Source organism: Emydura macquarii, unplaced genomic scaffold (assembly GCF_026122565.2).
Source record: "Emydura macquarii macquarii isolate MOO-44397 ecotype Brisbane River unplaced genomic scaffold, CSIRO-AGI_Emac_v2 contig_3692, whole genome shotgun sequence".
Classification (NCBI taxonomy): Eukaryota; Metazoa; Chordata; order Testudines; family Chelidae; genus Emydura; species Emydura macquarii.
The window spans coordinates 8,976,085-8,992,763 of record NW_027133829.1 but is presented as its reverse complement, the minus strand read 5'-3'; the positions used below and the strand labels follow the sequence as shown (position 1 = coordinate 8,992,763).

Below are 16,679 nucleotides of genomic sequence, written 5' to 3'. Positions count from 1 at the left end.
CGAGCAGGATCTGAGGTAGGAGGAGGCGGAGACCAGTTTTCTCATCCAGCCCAAGGGAAGGAAGTGGCTGGCATTTGGAGGGGCTGTTAAGCCTCTCCCAATAGCAAATTAATTCTGGGACTACCTTTCCCATCTTCACCACTGCCAAAGTCCTATTGGATTTCTAGACTGTGCCAGAGAAAGTAACTTAATTTGTGATGTATTAATTTTGCAGTGAAGCTAAGGGCTGGTCTGTGCATTGGGGTAATAAGCTCTACAGGCTTATGATGTTTGAAGCACACTAATGTGTTGCACGTTAATTGGCTTATGTAGATTCTGTTGGTGCACACTAAAAAATTCTCTATTGCGCGTTCATGAAGTACAGTTTCCAACAGCACTGTTAAAGCACACCAGCAAGGTCTGTGTAACGTGCTTTAGAAATCACACTCCTGTAGAGTGCGGTACTTCGGACTTGTCTACACAGTGGGATTACAAGCAAGGAGATGAAAGGGAGTGACGAGAAGGTAAGAGTGGGAACAGCCAGAGAAGGCAGAAGGAATGTAAGGGAATGCATAGCCTTTAAAGTAACTAACAGTTAGTTGAAATCACTTGAGCAATGAACTGTGGTCCTTAGCCATGTGCATCCTCCACCATCTCCTCCTGACTTGGGACACTCAGGATATGTCTACACTGCAGTTAAAAACCTGCAGCTGGCCTATGCCATGGGCTTATGGGGCTGTTTAATTGCAGGGTAGATGTTCAGGCTTGGGCTACAGCCTGGGCTGTAGGGCCCCATGAGGGTTGAGGGTCCTAGAGGTTGGGCTGCAGCCAAGCCGAACGTCTACACTGCAATTAAACAGCCCCTTAACTCAAGCACTGAGCATGAGTCATCTGGCACGGGCCACCTGCAGGTATCTAATTGCGGTGTAGACATACCCTGAGTGAATTACCTTCTGCATCAATGCTGATGAGTGGTTGTCAAACCTGTTTGACTTCAAGTCAGGCATTCTGTGGATTTTCTCCCTACCCGCGTGCGAAGGTCAGGAGGCCCACAATTTAACCTGAATTTTGGTTTGTCTGTCTGAGTCTCTTACTTTAAGATGTGTATTCAGTGCAAATGCTTTAATGCTTTGTATGGGGTTTGATGAGCAGAAAAATTGGTGCCAGAAGCTCATTCCTGATAAATCACTCCCCAGGGTCAAAGAAGGCAGTTCTAGGCTGCTATGCCTGTCATCGACCCTTCAGGAACAAGTTAAGAAGTCAGTGGACTCGTGTTGGGGAGGATGCTCTGATACTGTGGAGGCAGGCTTTTAGATACTCCGTGATGAGCATGCTATAAGAACCTACATAGAATAGAATTGATTGCTTAAAGGACTGGACTTGCAGTTTAGCTTTAACATTAGTCACTGCTATTAGCAGTTTGTGAAGTGTTTTGTGATTCTTGAAGTAAGATTTCAAATCGGGAAATCAGGAGTTTAACACTAAGAAACAATCTTTGACATTTGTAAATAGCTAGCTGCATCAAAGTGTGACCAGAGGCACAATGTGAAGGCAATTTTCTGTCCAAGGCATAGTAGAGTTCAATGAGAGCCATTTCCATGTATGTATCACGTACACCAGGACACTTCTTGGCACTAATTGTGGCTTTTGGCATATCACACATTTGTAGAAGATGACAGTAAAATGAAATTAAACAAAGCTGTGGTCATTTCGCTTTGCTTTTATCTCTTCCTCTCACTGCTATAAACTTCTACCAGAGTGCTGAGAAAACAAACTTGAATGTCAGAGGGGCTGAATGCCAGGCAGCTAGAAAGAAGGGGGGGGAGGAGGGAACCCCATGTTCTTAATAAATGCACTGCTGCCTGCTGAGCAGTGGCATCGTGGGGAGGTGTAATGGTTTTTACAGTATGTCTCCCAGTCTGTGTATAGAGATCTACAATAGTCCTGCGATTGCTTTTTTTCCCCTCTCACATAGTGGAAAGTAATATAAATGTCATGCCTCTTTTCATGAGTTACATATGCTGAGATATAAAATTTAAGCGGAAAATGATACCTAAAATCTAGAGAGCTAAATCATTTTTAGTGATATAATGCCAATGCTCGCTTTAATAAGTTGCAGAGCAATAGGCAATTGCTCTAACTTCAGGATATTCATAGAGGCATATAGCTTGCCTCTGAATTTTCCATGTCTTTTTTTCCTCCCTTCCCCCACCAACTAGGACACTTCTGACTTGGGGCTTGTTCACATGATGTGTTAGTGCATACCAGCTCATGTGTAAATTCTAGTGTGCATCGGCGGCTTGTGCGCGGTCCATGTGGACCCTGCAGGTGCACACTAAAAGTTATTTAGTGCATGTTGGCATAGCACTATTTTAAACCTCAGTACATTTTACTCTGTGTTTTGTTTTTCTGTCACTTACTTTCAGTAATCTGTTAAGCTGTTTTGATGCCCCTAAAGACCCTAAGACACAGAGGAGATGTATGTTGCCTCTGTCCATGCTGTAATTCCTCCACCAGACTGATTTGACTGTGACCAGGAGAGGCAGTTGACTTATCATAGAGGCTACAAGCTAATGTGCAGAAACTTCAAAGGTGCCAATTGTGAGAGCTTTATTTTGATGTGCTATCATGATGAGTACAGTGGAAAACTCTTAGACCTGCACACTAGGAATTGACCCGAGTCCATTGACTTTAGTTCATATAAGCCCCTGAACTGCCACAAACAAGTTTTATCGATTACCAATCTGGGCTGCATTTTGACCTGGTAATATCTCATTTAACATTCAGTCTTTTGATTCATTCAGTTTCTCCTTCCTTTGTTTCTACTTGGGTGTTCTGCTATTGGGGCATCTTAGGACATTTTCCATTACCTACCAAACATTCTTAAAACTCCGACAAGCCTTTGAAATGCTCCATGATGGGAAGAGCTGCCTTGGATTGTTTCTCTGAAACTTCTGCTTAGGAAATTCTAAACTTCAGATCAGGTGGCCTTGGCTATCCCTATGCATTCTTCTGTCTTGGGCATCTGTATCCACTCTCTTGCCTAGTGCTTTATCTTCCTTGGCTTCTCTATAGATGCCTGGGGGCCTTGACACTGATTCGAGATGTCACATTTGTTATGAAATTAACTTGACAGCTCTTGTCCAAGTTCATATCTGCCACTTTTTCCCCCATAAATTTTTGGCAAAAGCTGTGGATATTAATGAACACATTGGACTTGTGATTCATGTTGTTGGTGGGATATAGTGATGAAACTGATCTAATTAGCACCTTGCAACTATGCTTTTTCCCGATACTTATGCACTGTCACTTTTTGGCTCCAGCCACCACATTTGTGGATTAAGCAGATGATGAGGTCCATTAATGATCCATCTAGCCTGGATAGTAGGTGGCTAGCACTTTATATGTGTCAGGGCAGACTCCAGTGTGACATCTAATTTAGAGCTGTGAATTAACATCAGTCATCTAATGACCCAGTTCTCTCTAGGGTTTGCATGCTTCCTTTCTGTTCATCTTGGCTTGAGTGACTCTGCCCTAGTTGTATATTGTCATTTTTGAGACATCCAGGAATGAGTACTTTCATTGCAGAATGGTTAGGGTACTGATATTAGTGAATGTGTCAGGTAAGCTCATCCACCAAGGACACAAGTCAAACAAAATCTTTTAGAATTTTTAATCTATTTACTGGACCAGTATTAATGTCTATTTCTTCATGTGTGTCATCTGGTGTTGAACTAATCCCACTATCCTTAAAATGCCTCAGTGCTGGGTTGGACCCACATTTAGATGTTATTGCAACACTGTAGTTGGCCAAATTCTGATTTTGGAGAAAGGGCTCAGTCTGTGCACAATAACCTTGATTGCTTTTCAAAAGTATAAAACTCAGTGGTTGCTGCTAGAACTTGACTACACATGCAAGGGATGTAGCATGTTACCCTGGTGCCTGGGGATTTAGGTCAGCTTCCAGAATTCTAAAGATGACTTTAACATCAAAGATGATAGTGCATGAGCTGGGGCCAGCTGTCTTAATGGAGCTGCCATCTTTGTAAGCCTTTCCTGTCCACATTTTCTGAAACTCAGATGTTGGTTATTTCAGAAGTTGCATGATACTTGGCACATGTGCCCATCTGCTGATGGTCCAGGCTGGAACTTGTTTACTGGTTGAATTTTGTAATGCTTGTTCCTTAATCGCTTTCCAGTACAAGTGTTACAATGTAATCCATCTGGCTCCTTTTCTTTTGAGTACTTCAGAACTGCATGTACTGGATCTAGTAATAGGGAAAGTATATATAAAAGCTCCTTTGCTTACTATGTGCATGATTGACTAGCTGATAATATCAGTGTGAATGCAGAGCTTATAAAATGTCTGGATCTGACCAGCCTTTTTCCTTGTTGTACAACTCTTAAACTGCTTCTCGGCGAGGAACCAGAATTCCTTCTAAAACCTGCAGTGTGAGAGTGAATGTTCAGTGTAGCTTTGAAAACCACTCTCCTTCCCTGTGTCAACATTGCTTTGCTTTCCTTTTACTTTTTGAATTTTGTCTTTCTTTAGACAAGTAAAACAGACTAATTCCACTCTTGTCGTCAGGCCAGTTTCATTTCAGGTTCTCATGCACTAGCATGTGGCTGTAATGTTTGGGATGCAAATATGAGAGAGCTTTTGGAGGTGGAAAGGTAGAGAAGAAACTTGTCTGTTAGTCTTTGTTTTTTGCAAAAATCTTATTTTTACCAATTCTAAAGTTGGGTTCCCATTTGCTCCGATAGTGCCCCTTTAAATGTTATGTTTTGCCTTTAAAACTTCACTCACTGAATCTTAGCATCTCTCATTGTTTTTGCTTGACATCTTGGTACTAATGTGTCCCTTTTTTAAAATGTGCTCCTTGGATAGTTCATTTACCAAAGATGAACCTGTAGAATATTTAAGACTTGCTTGCAAATCTTCGGTTGCAGCGTGTATAGCTATTGTAACAGTAGGAGAATTATTAGAAAACGAACTGTGGTTCTCCATGAATGTGTCCGCTCTCAAGGTGAGTCTCCTGCATGCTTATTGTTAAAATGGTAGTACAGCTCACAGGCATTTCATTTTTCAAATATGGGCAGAGAAGTAAGTGTTGGCCTTAAAGCCACTGGCTTCTAAGCCTTTTGGCATCATGGCCCATAATGATGGCTTGGCAGGAGGCTGTGTGGGTCTATGTGAGAGAGATGTGTAAGCTAACTTGCTGAAGGGGTCAGGAAGGCTACCCATCCCATCCAAATTGTCAAGTGTATTGTACTCATCCTTGGAATTCTGCTGGGAGAGATGGGAGCTTAGAAATGTGTCTCCTTCCTTCTCCTTTTGTGCCAGCCTTATCTCTCTTCAGGCTCCTTTTTGATCTTGAGAGTATGGGCTGACCCAGTAGGTGCTGCCCAGCTTGCCTTCCTGCTGGCCAGCCTCTTCAGCTCTGTGGTAGGAAATCTCTGCCCCGACCATGGCTGTCTCTAAGCTGCCTAAACCTGCTGCTCCAGGTGTGACGGAGGGTGAGATGCAGCAGCAGTGGAAAGTGAAGGAAATCTCCTGGGAGGTGTCTTGTGAGTTCTCAGCCACAGGAGGTAAAGTGGGGAAGAAATGGCTCAACTCGGAGCCTTCCCCCACCTCTCCTTGCGTGCCACAGAGCCCTAGCAGCTTCCTGCAAAGCCAGGAAGCTGGCCAGTCCCCAGAGGGTAGAACTCATCTGAATTGGCCAGTGTGCTCAGGCAAGGAACCCTTAGAAATATTAAAATACTAGTGTGCGTAGCTTCCATCCTGCAGGTGCAGTTGTCTGTCGATGCCTTTTCTTTCTAAGGAAGGCTGGGTTGGGGGAAAAAGAAGTCCTGCCCTGCAACCTGCTAAACTGATGCTTTGATTTCCTGGAGTGAATGTTTAGCAAAGTAAATCACAGCAGCTGCACTGTACTGGCTCTACTATAGCATCTTCAGAGACTCTCAAAGCATTTTACAAGCATCAGTGAACTAGCTTTCTCATATCTCTGGAAGCTTTTGTTATTTCCATTACACAGGAGGAAACTGAGGCACTGAGAGCTGAAATGACTGTGGCAGTCAAGAATCAAACGCAGATCTCCTGACCCATAATTCTGTGCTTTAACCACCAGTCCGTGCCTTCTTTATTATTTCACCAAAGAATTCAACTAGCTTTTGATCTAGTGAAGGAAAACAGAACTGCATGTGGTCCTATGTGGTTAAGTATGCAAGTGCTATTTTTAGCAATCCCAACTAAGTAAGTCCTGGCTCTTGCTGCTGTTAAAATCCATGGAAGCAAAATTAAAACTTTACCTTTGCATCAGCCGCATACAGGCCAGCTGGCTCTAGCCATCTGACTCCCCCTCCCTCCCCCTTTACATCTTAATTTCAGCCATGCAGGACTCTGTAACTCTCACTTGGAAAGATTATCAATTCCTGCTTCTAAGGGAAAGGGGGAGGAAACATTACTTCTCTCTTCGAGTGATTGCTCATATGCATTCCAACATAGGTGAGTGCGCGCCCCGTGCACGAGCCTCCGGAAGCTTTTCTGCCCCTAGCAACCCCCTGCGGGTCGGCTCCTGCGCCCGCTGGAGTGCCGCGCTCATGTCGCGGTATATAGGGACCCTGCCGACCCCGTGGCCCCCAGTTCCTTCTTTCCGCCCGTGACGGTCTTTTGGAACGCTGCCCCTTGCTTTTCGCAAGTAGCAATCTCCTTTACCTTAGCTGTTTTTCTACGTATAGTTAGTTGTTAGTTAGTTTTATTGTTAAACGTTAATAGTTTAAAAAAAAAAATAAAATAGTAGTTTAGCGTTGTTAGTTAGCCCTTACAGGCTCCGTGGAGCCATGCTGGGCACCACGGGATTCAAAGCCTGCGCCGAGTGCTCTAAGGCTTTCCTGGTCAGCAACCCGCATGATCGCTGTCTCCGCTGCCTGGGAGAACTCCATAGGAAGGACAAATGCCGTATTTGCAAGTCCTTCAAACCCAGGACTCAAAAGGAGCGCGATGCCCTCCTCAGGACCATCTTAATGGAGTCGGCTCTTCGCCCAGTCTCCGAGCCCGCGGGGTCACCGTCGGCACCGAGCATTTCATCGGCACACAGCGCTCCCCCGGCAGCGGCACCGGTGCACAAGGTGCCGAAGAAAAGGAAGCGGCAGGAGGCCGTGTCTATGGACTCCCCCTGCGACCGGTACAGCAGGGGGTACAGCAAGAGCCGACACCGGCATCTCCACGCAGGGAGCCTCCCCGACCCCGGGGGGTGGGGGACCTCTCCTGCAAGGGCCGTCGACGCCGGAGGCGTTTGTAGCGGCACGGGCCCTCATGGCCATGCCCACGCCTCCATCCCCCCTCGGCCGAGGGAGTCAGGGTTGGCGTCTCGGGGTAGATCCGCGCTGGGTTACTCCGGTGGGCAGCGGAGACGCAAACCATCGTCTCCCCCCAGACGGTCGAGGACGGGGGAAGCGGGAACTCCCCCTCCTCGCTCCGACCTTAGGTCGTCGAGCACCTCGGTACCGCAGCACCGGGAGCGGTCTAGAGGTTCCGAGAGTAGCCGCTCTACATCGGGCAACAGATCTTCGGTGTCCCGCCACCGTCCGGACAGCCAGCCGGCACCGAGGGAGGCTGACTATCCTCGCCCTTCGGTGCGCAGCTCTCGGCACCGGTCTCCCTCAAAGGACTCCCGGCACCGCTCTCCCTCTCGGCGCCGATCTGGCTCGCCTGCGGAGCCAAGACACTTGGAGCACGCATGCGAGCACCGCTCTCGATCTTTGGTGCGCAGCTCCCGGCACCGATCACCGTCGCCTAGGGATCTCAAAGTTACAGACTCAGTTACACGCGCTCAAAGATTCCAGAGCCACTCTTAAATCGTTAGGCCTCTATGTGCCCCAGGCCACAAGGCGCCAGGGCAGACAGCGACCCCAACGGCAGCAGCAACAACAGCCTGTCTCTAGACTGCCTCCTCGACCCCCTCCACCTAGGCGAGGTCGAGACCGTTTTAGGCAGTCGAACCGCCGAGACCGCCAAGGCCCTGCAGGGGGCTCCCAGCAAGGCCAGCAGAAGAACAACAAGCGGTCCTTTTGATGGGCCGCTCGAGGGCAGCTCTCTAACACTCTCCATCCCACTGGATTCCACTCTACCCTTTACGGACAGACTGCATCCCTTCCTCCGAGAATGGCAGGGGATAACCTCGGACCGCTGGGTGCTCAGCGTAGTGAAATGAGGCTATGCTCTTCAACTCTCGGCGTTCCCACCGGACTCTCCCCCTACCCCGTCCCTCTTCAGGAACCCATCTCACGAGCTACTCCTCATCCAAGAGGTTCACTCTCTTCTCCGCCTAGGGGCGGTAGAGGAAGTTCCTCCTTCGGAGAGGGGCAGGGGGTTCTAATCCCGGTATTTCCTTATCCCCAAGGCAAAGGGAGGCCTGCGGCCTATTCTAGACCTTCGCCGCCTGAACAGGTTTATCAGACGCCTCAAATTCCGTATGCTCTCCCTAGCCTCTATTATTCCCGCTCTGGATCCAGGGGATTGGTATGCTGCCCTCGATTTAAAGGACGCCTACTTCCATATTTCTATCCTCCCTGGGCACAGACGTTTTCTTCGCTTTATGGTAGCGGGTGCCCACTACCAGTTTTCAGCCCTACCTTTTGGCCTCTCCTCAGCACCCAGGGTTTTCACAAAATGCATGGCGGTGGTAGCTGCCCACCTCCGGCGCAGAGGCGTCCAGATATTCCCCTACCTCGACGATTGGTTAATACGGGGAAGATCCAGGGTTCATGTACAGAACAGTCTAGCCCTAGCCTGCGCAACTTGCACCAGACTGGGCCTGCTCATCAACGAGCAGAAGTCCACACTCACCCCAGTGCAGCGCATAGACTTTATCGGGGCCACCCTAGATGCAGTCCAAGCCAGGGCCTTCCTCCCTCTGGCCCGATTCATTCGGGAGTTATTCAGGTTCCCCACGACGACAGCCAGGCGCTGCCTTCAGCTGTTGGGACACATGGCGGCATGTACATATGTGGTGAGACTAGCTCGCCTCAAACTCAGGCCTCTCCAAGGTTGGCTGACTTCGGTGTGCACCCCATCCAGACATTCACTCTCCAAGGTGGTCACCATCCCAGCCCAGGTACTAACGTCCCTCAACTGGTGGACAGACCCGAGGGAGGTACTTCGGGGGTTCCCTTTGCAGAATTAACCCCATCTGTGACGCTGATAATGGACGCTTCCGACGTGGGCTGGGGAGCCCACATGAGCCGAGACCTCAGCACGCAGGGTCTGTGGTCGCCTCACGAACTACACCTCCACATCAATGTCAGAGAGCTACGAGCAGTCCGTCTCGCCTGCAAGGTCTTCCTCAAGTTCCTAACGGGCAGAGTAGTGCATGTCCTCACGGACAATACAGCAGCCATGTTTTATATAAACAGGCAGGGGGGGGCACGCTCCTCCACTCTGTGCCAGGAAGCCATACAGCTATGGGACCTTGCGGTGAGGCACGATTTTCACCTCTCACCTCCCAGGGGTCAGGAACGACGAGGCAGACCGCCTCAGCAGGTCGTTCGTACCCCGCCACGACTGGTCACTCCACGAGGAGGTGGCGTCTTTTCTCTTCCACAAGTGGGGGACTCCCCAACTAGACCTGTTCGCCTCTGCGTGGAACAAGAAGTGCCCGAGGTTCTGCTCACTCCGGGGACGCGAGCAGGGCTCCCTCTCGGACGCCTTTCTAATAGACTGGACGGGGCCCCTGATGTATGCGTTTCCCCCCGTCCCATTACTCCCCAGAGTGCTCTTGAAAGTCAAGAGAGACAAAGCGAATGTTATCCTCATTGCACCAGCCTGGCCCCGGCAACACTGGTTCAGTATGCTATTGGACATGTCCATTGCCGAGCCAATACCGCTTCCGAGGCGTTACGACCTCCTCTCCCAGGACCGTCTTCTACACCCGGACCTGGACTCCCTCCACCTGACTGCATGGAGGCTATGTGGTTAACAGAGGGAGAGAGAGCCTGCTCAACACAAGTACAGCAGGTTCTGCTAGGGAGCAGGAAGCCTTCCACTCAGGTGCTGTATAAGGCTAAATGGAAGCGCTTTACCTTTTGGGCGGAATCCCGGGGGATCTTACCCAACTCATCGCCCATACAGGCAATCCTAGAGTACCTCCTACACTTAAAGATGCAGGGCCTTGCACTAGCCTCCCTGAGGGTACACCTGGCGGCCATCTCGGCCTTCCACCAGCCGATGGAAGGGAGGTCTATCTTCTCTCATCCTATGTCCCTGAAAGGGATAGAGAGATTATATCCGCAGGTCCGTGACCCGGTACCTCTCTGGGACCTGAACTTGGTTCTCTCCATGTTAACGGGACACCCATTTGAGCCCATGGCTACATGCCCTTTGCTAGTCCTTTCCTGGAAGGTGGCCTTCCTAGTAGCCATTACATCGGCTAGACGGGTCTCCGAGTTGAGAGCTTTGACCTCGGAGCCCCCTTATACTGTCTTCTATAAAGACAAAGTGAGGCTGAGACCCCACCCAGCATTCCTACCTAAGGTGGTGTCTCAGTTTCACTGTAACCAAGACATTTTCCTCCCCGTGTTCTTTCCCAAACCACACGGATCGGAGGCAGAGCAGAGATGGCATTCCCTGGACGTCAGGAGGGCCCTGGCCTATTATATCGATCGTACAAGGCCATTCAGGAGGTCAACCCAACTGTTCGTCGCTGTCGCGGACAGAATGAAGGGCTTACCTGTCTCTTCGCAACGCATCTCTGCATGGATCACCGCCTGTATACGTACCTGTTACGATCAGGCGAAGGTGCCGCTTCCCGGAACTGTGACGGCACACTCGACCAGAGCCCAGGCCTCGTCAGCGGCCTTCCTGGAGCGGGTGCCACTGACGGACATCTGCAGGGCAGCGACCTGGTCATCAGTCCATACCTTCTCCTCTCATTACACCATCGTGCAACAGGCAAGAGAGGCCGCGGTTGTCGGCAGAGCTGTCCTAAGAAGGGCTACTCGACAGTGACTCCTACCCGCCTCCAAGGTATGGCTACATAATCACCTATATTGGAATGCATATGAGCAATCACTCGAAGAGAGAAAACAAGGTTACTTACCAGTAACTGTTGTTCTTCGAGATGTGTTGCTCATATTCATTCCAAACCCACCCTCCGTCCCCGCTGTCGGAGTCGGCAGAAAGAAGGGACTGGGGGCCACGGGGTCGGCAGGGTCCCTATATACCGCGACATGAGCGCAGCACTCCAGGGGGCGCAGGAGCCGACCCGCAGGGGGTTGCTAGGGGCAGAAAAGCTTCCAGAGGCTCGTGCATGGGGCGCGCACTCACCTATATTGGAATGAATATGAGCAACACATCTCGAAGAACAACAGTTACTGGTAAATAACCTTGTTTACTGCTCTTTCTGAGCCTTCTTGCTAGGGACTAGTAATCAATCTCTCTGTACAACTCTTCCCTTCAGCCCATGGGTTCATTAGCTGAGCTGTGTAGCTATGTCTCATTTTAGCTTCCTTAGCCTCTATTAACTGATCTATAGAAAAATATTCATCATTTGCTTTTCTGGCCAGCAGTGGTTGGGAGCTTAGTTTTGGGAATCTCTTTCGTTCGCATGTGATTTCCCTATCTATGCAACCTGCGGGTGTCATTGCTTCCAGTTAGTCTTATGTGTAGCCCTCCTTGTCTGGAAGGACTGGCTAGCTTGACGAGGCTTTTGAGATGGGTGTTTTTTAGTGGGGAGCATCAAACATAAATTGAATTGGCAAGGACCCTCCTACATCCCTTCCAGAAGAACTGAAGACTACTTCTGTGCCCATTGTCTCTTCAAAGATTCTTCCAGCTCTAGTGTCCCTGTTTGAACAGTGTTCTTAAAGTCTGAAAAACTTTAGTGGGACTAAAATTAGGCATGTTCTTTTTTTATTCCTGTAGCTTATAAGGTGGTGTAGAGTCAGAGGCCCTGTGGAATTGCAAGATAATGTGATCTTGTAGGGAAGGGATGGCCATACTGCACACAAGTCAGGAGGCATGTGGTCTATCATAGCGATCAGTACAGTCTCTCAAAACGAGCCAAGCCAACGTGCATCTGTAAACAGAACGTGTGACTAGTGTAGCACCAACAGATCTCTGCTTCCATTCATTGTTCGTGTAATCATGATTGAACAGGGACTGAAGCTAGTGATAGGCATAGGACAAAGCAGAAATAATAGAATGTCTGCTACCTAATACAATGTCCATCTCACTCTTTGTAAAGACACCTACATTAAGAGGATTCTCTTGGATGTTGTGATGTGGCACTGAAATACATCATCATAAATACACCATCGCTGTATCTAACCTTGATAATTAAATGTAGGGCAAATGGCTAGTGACCTTTAGTGTGTAGGCAAGCTACGAATATGTGATATTAGGAGCCCTGGGAGTTGTCATCAGGAATCTCAGGCTTGGTCTACATTAGAGAAGGGTTTTACTGATATAATTACACTTGTATAATTATACCAGAAAAATTCTCTAGTGTGCATGCATTTCTGCCTGTGTACATTCATTCTTATACCAGTTTAGCTTATGGTGTTATAAGCACAATTATACAAGTATAACTGTGTCTACAGTAGGAGTTTTACCAGCATAGCTATATCAGTTTAAAAAAAAATTGCACCCTTAACCAACATAGCTATGTCGGTAAAACTTAAATGGAAATCCGGTCTCAAATCCATAACTGCTTTGCAGCCAGGACACTTAAAGGTTGGTATGGGAGATGGGTGTGAAATCTTCAAATACTGCAGGTTTCTTCCTTGTGACTCTGCCTGGAATGCTGCCTGTGACCTAATTTCCCATTTGGAGACTGCAGTTTATCCCTGGGAGTTGTGTTCCTTAATTGCTTTTATGTGTCATAGGAACTGTGTGTCCTGTAATGTGTGTTGCATAGCTTGGCTTTTCCCTGGAAGCAAGTGCAACAGTAATTTACATAAAGTTGCCAATCCTGAGTTGAGTGGTGAATGCTACAAGTACCTGATCACTTTCCTCCTTGTTTGATCAAAACTTCCCAGGACTAGCAATTCATGGTTCTAACCTGAGAACTCTCCAGTTTGCAGATGCAAGTGACAGAGCTGATGACAGTTTATCTGGCTCTGGATTAATGTTAGGTCTCCAACTCAGTGGCATCTTCTTGTGGGATGTATACTGTGGAGATAAATATAATCCTTTCCTCCATGGCTAGAGGATTGCGGTCAGGATAATTATTGTATCATTGAAAAGATGTCAGTTGAAAGTGGCATACTGTACTGAGCATAGGCCTGGGAGCCAGGAAGTCTAATTACTGACTGCAGAGATCTAATAAGACAAAACACCCTTTTCTCAAAACTAGAGAGCCTGTGCCTTGTGCTATTCCCCCACTTCCTTTCTCTACTCCAGCCGGTTCTTAACCAACTATGCTGAAGGGACAAAGATGGAAAATACCAAAGTCTAGTTGAATGTGAGTCTGAACAAAGATGGGGATACTACTGCCCCTGCTGCTGTGAGGCTGGGAGAGAGTCTGTCATCCCTATTGTGAGGAAAGGGATAATTACCCCCTTATTGATTTGAATTTGTAAATTCAGTGTGTAAGTTGTAACATTTTCCACTTTTAAAGGAACACTAAGGGAAAATTTTGCCCTAGCATCCATATTCCTGTTCTCCCCTCCTAGATGCACAACCACGTAATATTTGCATCCCACTCATCTACCAAACGAATACGAAGTTCTCTGTATCTTTTGGGTAAAAAGCTTGTTACACAGTGATGCAAATGCCATGTTGCGATGACCCAGATGACAGCCATTTAGGCCTCATCTGTGCTGGAGTTTTTGTCTGAGGTTGCCACACCAATGCAATGCACTAGTGCAAACCCTTAGCGTAGACATACAGCAGTGAGAAAATGGTTTGTGTTAGTGCTGTGCATCTGCATGGGGGGGTATTCATCCCACAAAAACCTCCCTAGGAATCGAAACACTAGAACACTACAGTCAGTTGCACTGTCCTCTCCTCGGTGATTAACACAAACACAACCTAAGCCAATGGTGGTCAAACTTTTTCTGTCACCCCCCACTAATGGAATCCGTCCATGCCCCCATGGGAGCCAAGGCTAGGGCCAGAGCTGCAGACCAGGAACTGGGGGTGGCTGGAGTGGAGTTGGGGGCAGAGCTGGGCTGGGTAGCACTCCCTGTCCCCTATGGGGGCAGACCTGGGCCCTGCCACACCTCCCTGAATGATCATCCATGCTCCCATAGGGGGCCATGCCTGCAGTTTGGGGACCATTGGCCTAAGCGCTCAGGCTGGACAGATGGCTTTCTAGTCTTTTTGGAAATTCTGATTGCTGTGCCTTGTTTTAAGCCAGTGGTCCCCCCAAACTTTGCACCCTCCCCCTGATGCTTGTCCATGCCCTCCTTCTTGTCTCTTCCCCCCCCCCCCCCCCCCCCCCCCCCCCCCGCTGTGGTTTAGAGTTGGGGCTGGGTACGAAGCTACAGCCAGGCCGGCAGCTGTGGCAGGATGTGGAGCTATGGCAGGGCCAGGGGCCAAGGCCAGGGCCACAGCTGGGGGCAAGGCCGGAAGCGGAGCCATTGTTGTGGCTGGAGTGGGGCTGGGTGGCGCTCCCTCCCTATCCCCCCTTGTGGGCATTGGCCTGGGCCCTGCTGCACCCCCACCCCGAACATTCCTTCATCCCCCCCCTAAGGTGGCTCACCCCACAGTTTGGGGATCTCTGTTTTAAGCAGTTGGAGGATTGAGCTGTCTGTGTGCCTGTGACTGGAGAGAAACTGTGTTTCTGATTGGTCTGTCAAACAACCTATTTTTACAACCTAGGGGATTTTATTTACCCCATACTAACACTGATTTTTGTCAGCTGGCTGCAGTGAACAAATCAATGCAGTGTTTTAAGGTAAATTAGTGTCTTTGGTTTTCCACAAACTACTGCCCCTCTAAGAAAAATCAAACTTACGATGACATCTGGTACTTCCAAATTAAATAGTTATTTTGAGTCATGAGTGGGTTCAGTTTTCACTTGGATTCACTTTCACAGGTTAAGGGCAGTGAGATGGGGAACAGCTTGTGTAATTTATGGCATGCTGCTTTTATTTTTAAGGTAGATGCAAAACTTACACTGGAACAAAATTAAAATATTTAGTAGCATCTGACAAAGGGCGTGGAGTTGGCTCCCATTAATGTTTAAAGAGCCTTTATATTGAATCAGCTGTTGCCTACAGCATTTAGAATGTTGTAACACAATTTGCTGATTTTCCCGCAACTGGTTCTTGAAAATCTTTGTCTGATTCTGATTGGATGCAGTGGGACTTGCTCAGGCCTGATCCAGCTCCCTGGAGGCCCATCCAGCTGCTAAATAAAGGACCTATTTACAGTGCAGAACACAGCATAACCTCTTAAAACTCTGTTGTCACCTGTAGTAGAGCAGAAAATCCTGGTATTTTAGGAGGCACATAGGTATCTGTGGGGATTCACTGAAGGGTGGTACTGTAAGAGGTTACAAAACAGCACTTCAGCAGCAGGACGTAAACTATCATGAAACTAAGACCACGTTTTGGTCAAGTATTTGCAGTTCCCATATCAAGAGAGATGAAACAATAATAAATATTAAAGCAAGTTAGATTGTATCAATAAAATGGTAATGTTTAAAAAGAAGTGCCCTTGCCCCTGCTCTACTCCCGAAATAAAACAGCACAGAGCAGGTGGCTGACTCATGCCTGCTTATGTTCTATAGTTCCTGTGAGCAGAACATTTGCAAAACTGTGTCAATTCAGCCCAAGAGAGCTCTAAGAACAGAAATGTAGTAATGTATTAAAATTACATCAAAGGCTTTGGAAAGCTTTAATGAGATCAGTCTATATTTATTTTCATGGTTAGGAGCAGAAATAATTTTTAAAATGATGTCAGGAAAATCTTCTGGAATGAAAAAGATCTTGCACAGTATTCTTACTTATTGGTGGTTGGGTTTTTTAAGCCTATTATTGGTTGATTCTGTAAAGCTGTCTCTTGGTAGCTTGTGTTGGATCTGTGGCTTTTGAGTGAAAGGAGAGCCTGGATTAATGCCCTGTTGGAATGACCACACACCTCCCCGACAGCAGTGAGGAAGCCGTCCATTGCAGTACAAAATGCTGATTTGATTTCTGAAAGGTGGTTGGGGCTAACCATGGCTTGACTTGGCATGGCAGGATTCTGCTTGCACAGTTTGCTCCCCCACTTCTGCTCTATAGACATCAACAAAATAATGGGGTCAATGCTTGCCCTGTAGATTGAAGAGTGGGATTTTACTTTGAGATGTGTGGGGTTTTTTCTTTTCCTTATGAGCATCCACGGCTCTGGACACATAGTTAACAATAGGGGCTGGAGCTGCTCCTTCCAGTGCCAGGGAGATGGTTTATGATATTTTCCTTTGAATTCAGTCTCCCTCTACTGGATTACTGCAGCATCGCTCCCTGATCTGAGTTTATACTCTGCCTCCATATGTGAGAGCAGCCTTATACTCTTCTCTCCATAACTGAGGTTTTGAATGTGGGGAGTGTTTTCTTGCTGGGAATTGAACTGGATTGGATTTTTAGTAATCTGAACCTGTTGACCGGTTTGGATTTTTTTTAGAGCAGCCTGAGGATCCTGTGTGCTAAATTGTGCACAGCCACACCCCAACTCCTCATTTTATCACATCTTCCATGGACTTCCCTCAGGCATG

The 16,679-nt window shown here is 47.8% G+C and overlaps 1 protein-coding gene across 5 annotated transcripts in view; it reads left to right on the top strand.

Annotated features, from left to right (window-relative positions):
• Positions 1–16,679, top strand: part of CNNM2 (cyclin and CBS domain divalent metal cation transport mediator 2) — a 190,966-nt gene that overhangs the window by 26,289 nt on the left and 147,998 nt on the right. Inside the window, exon 2 of one of the 5 annotated variants that reach the window (XM_067536971.1) lies at positions 6,015–6,128. The exons of the other annotated variants lie outside the window; for them this stretch is intronic. Within the exon in view, the coding sequence (XP_067393072.1) occupies positions 6,015–6,025 (11 nt within the window). The 3' untranslated portion in view covers positions 6,026–6,128. Of the gene's footprint in view, positions 1–6,014; positions 6,129–16,679 lie in introns of those variants that run through there. 5 annotated transcript variants of the gene reach the window in all.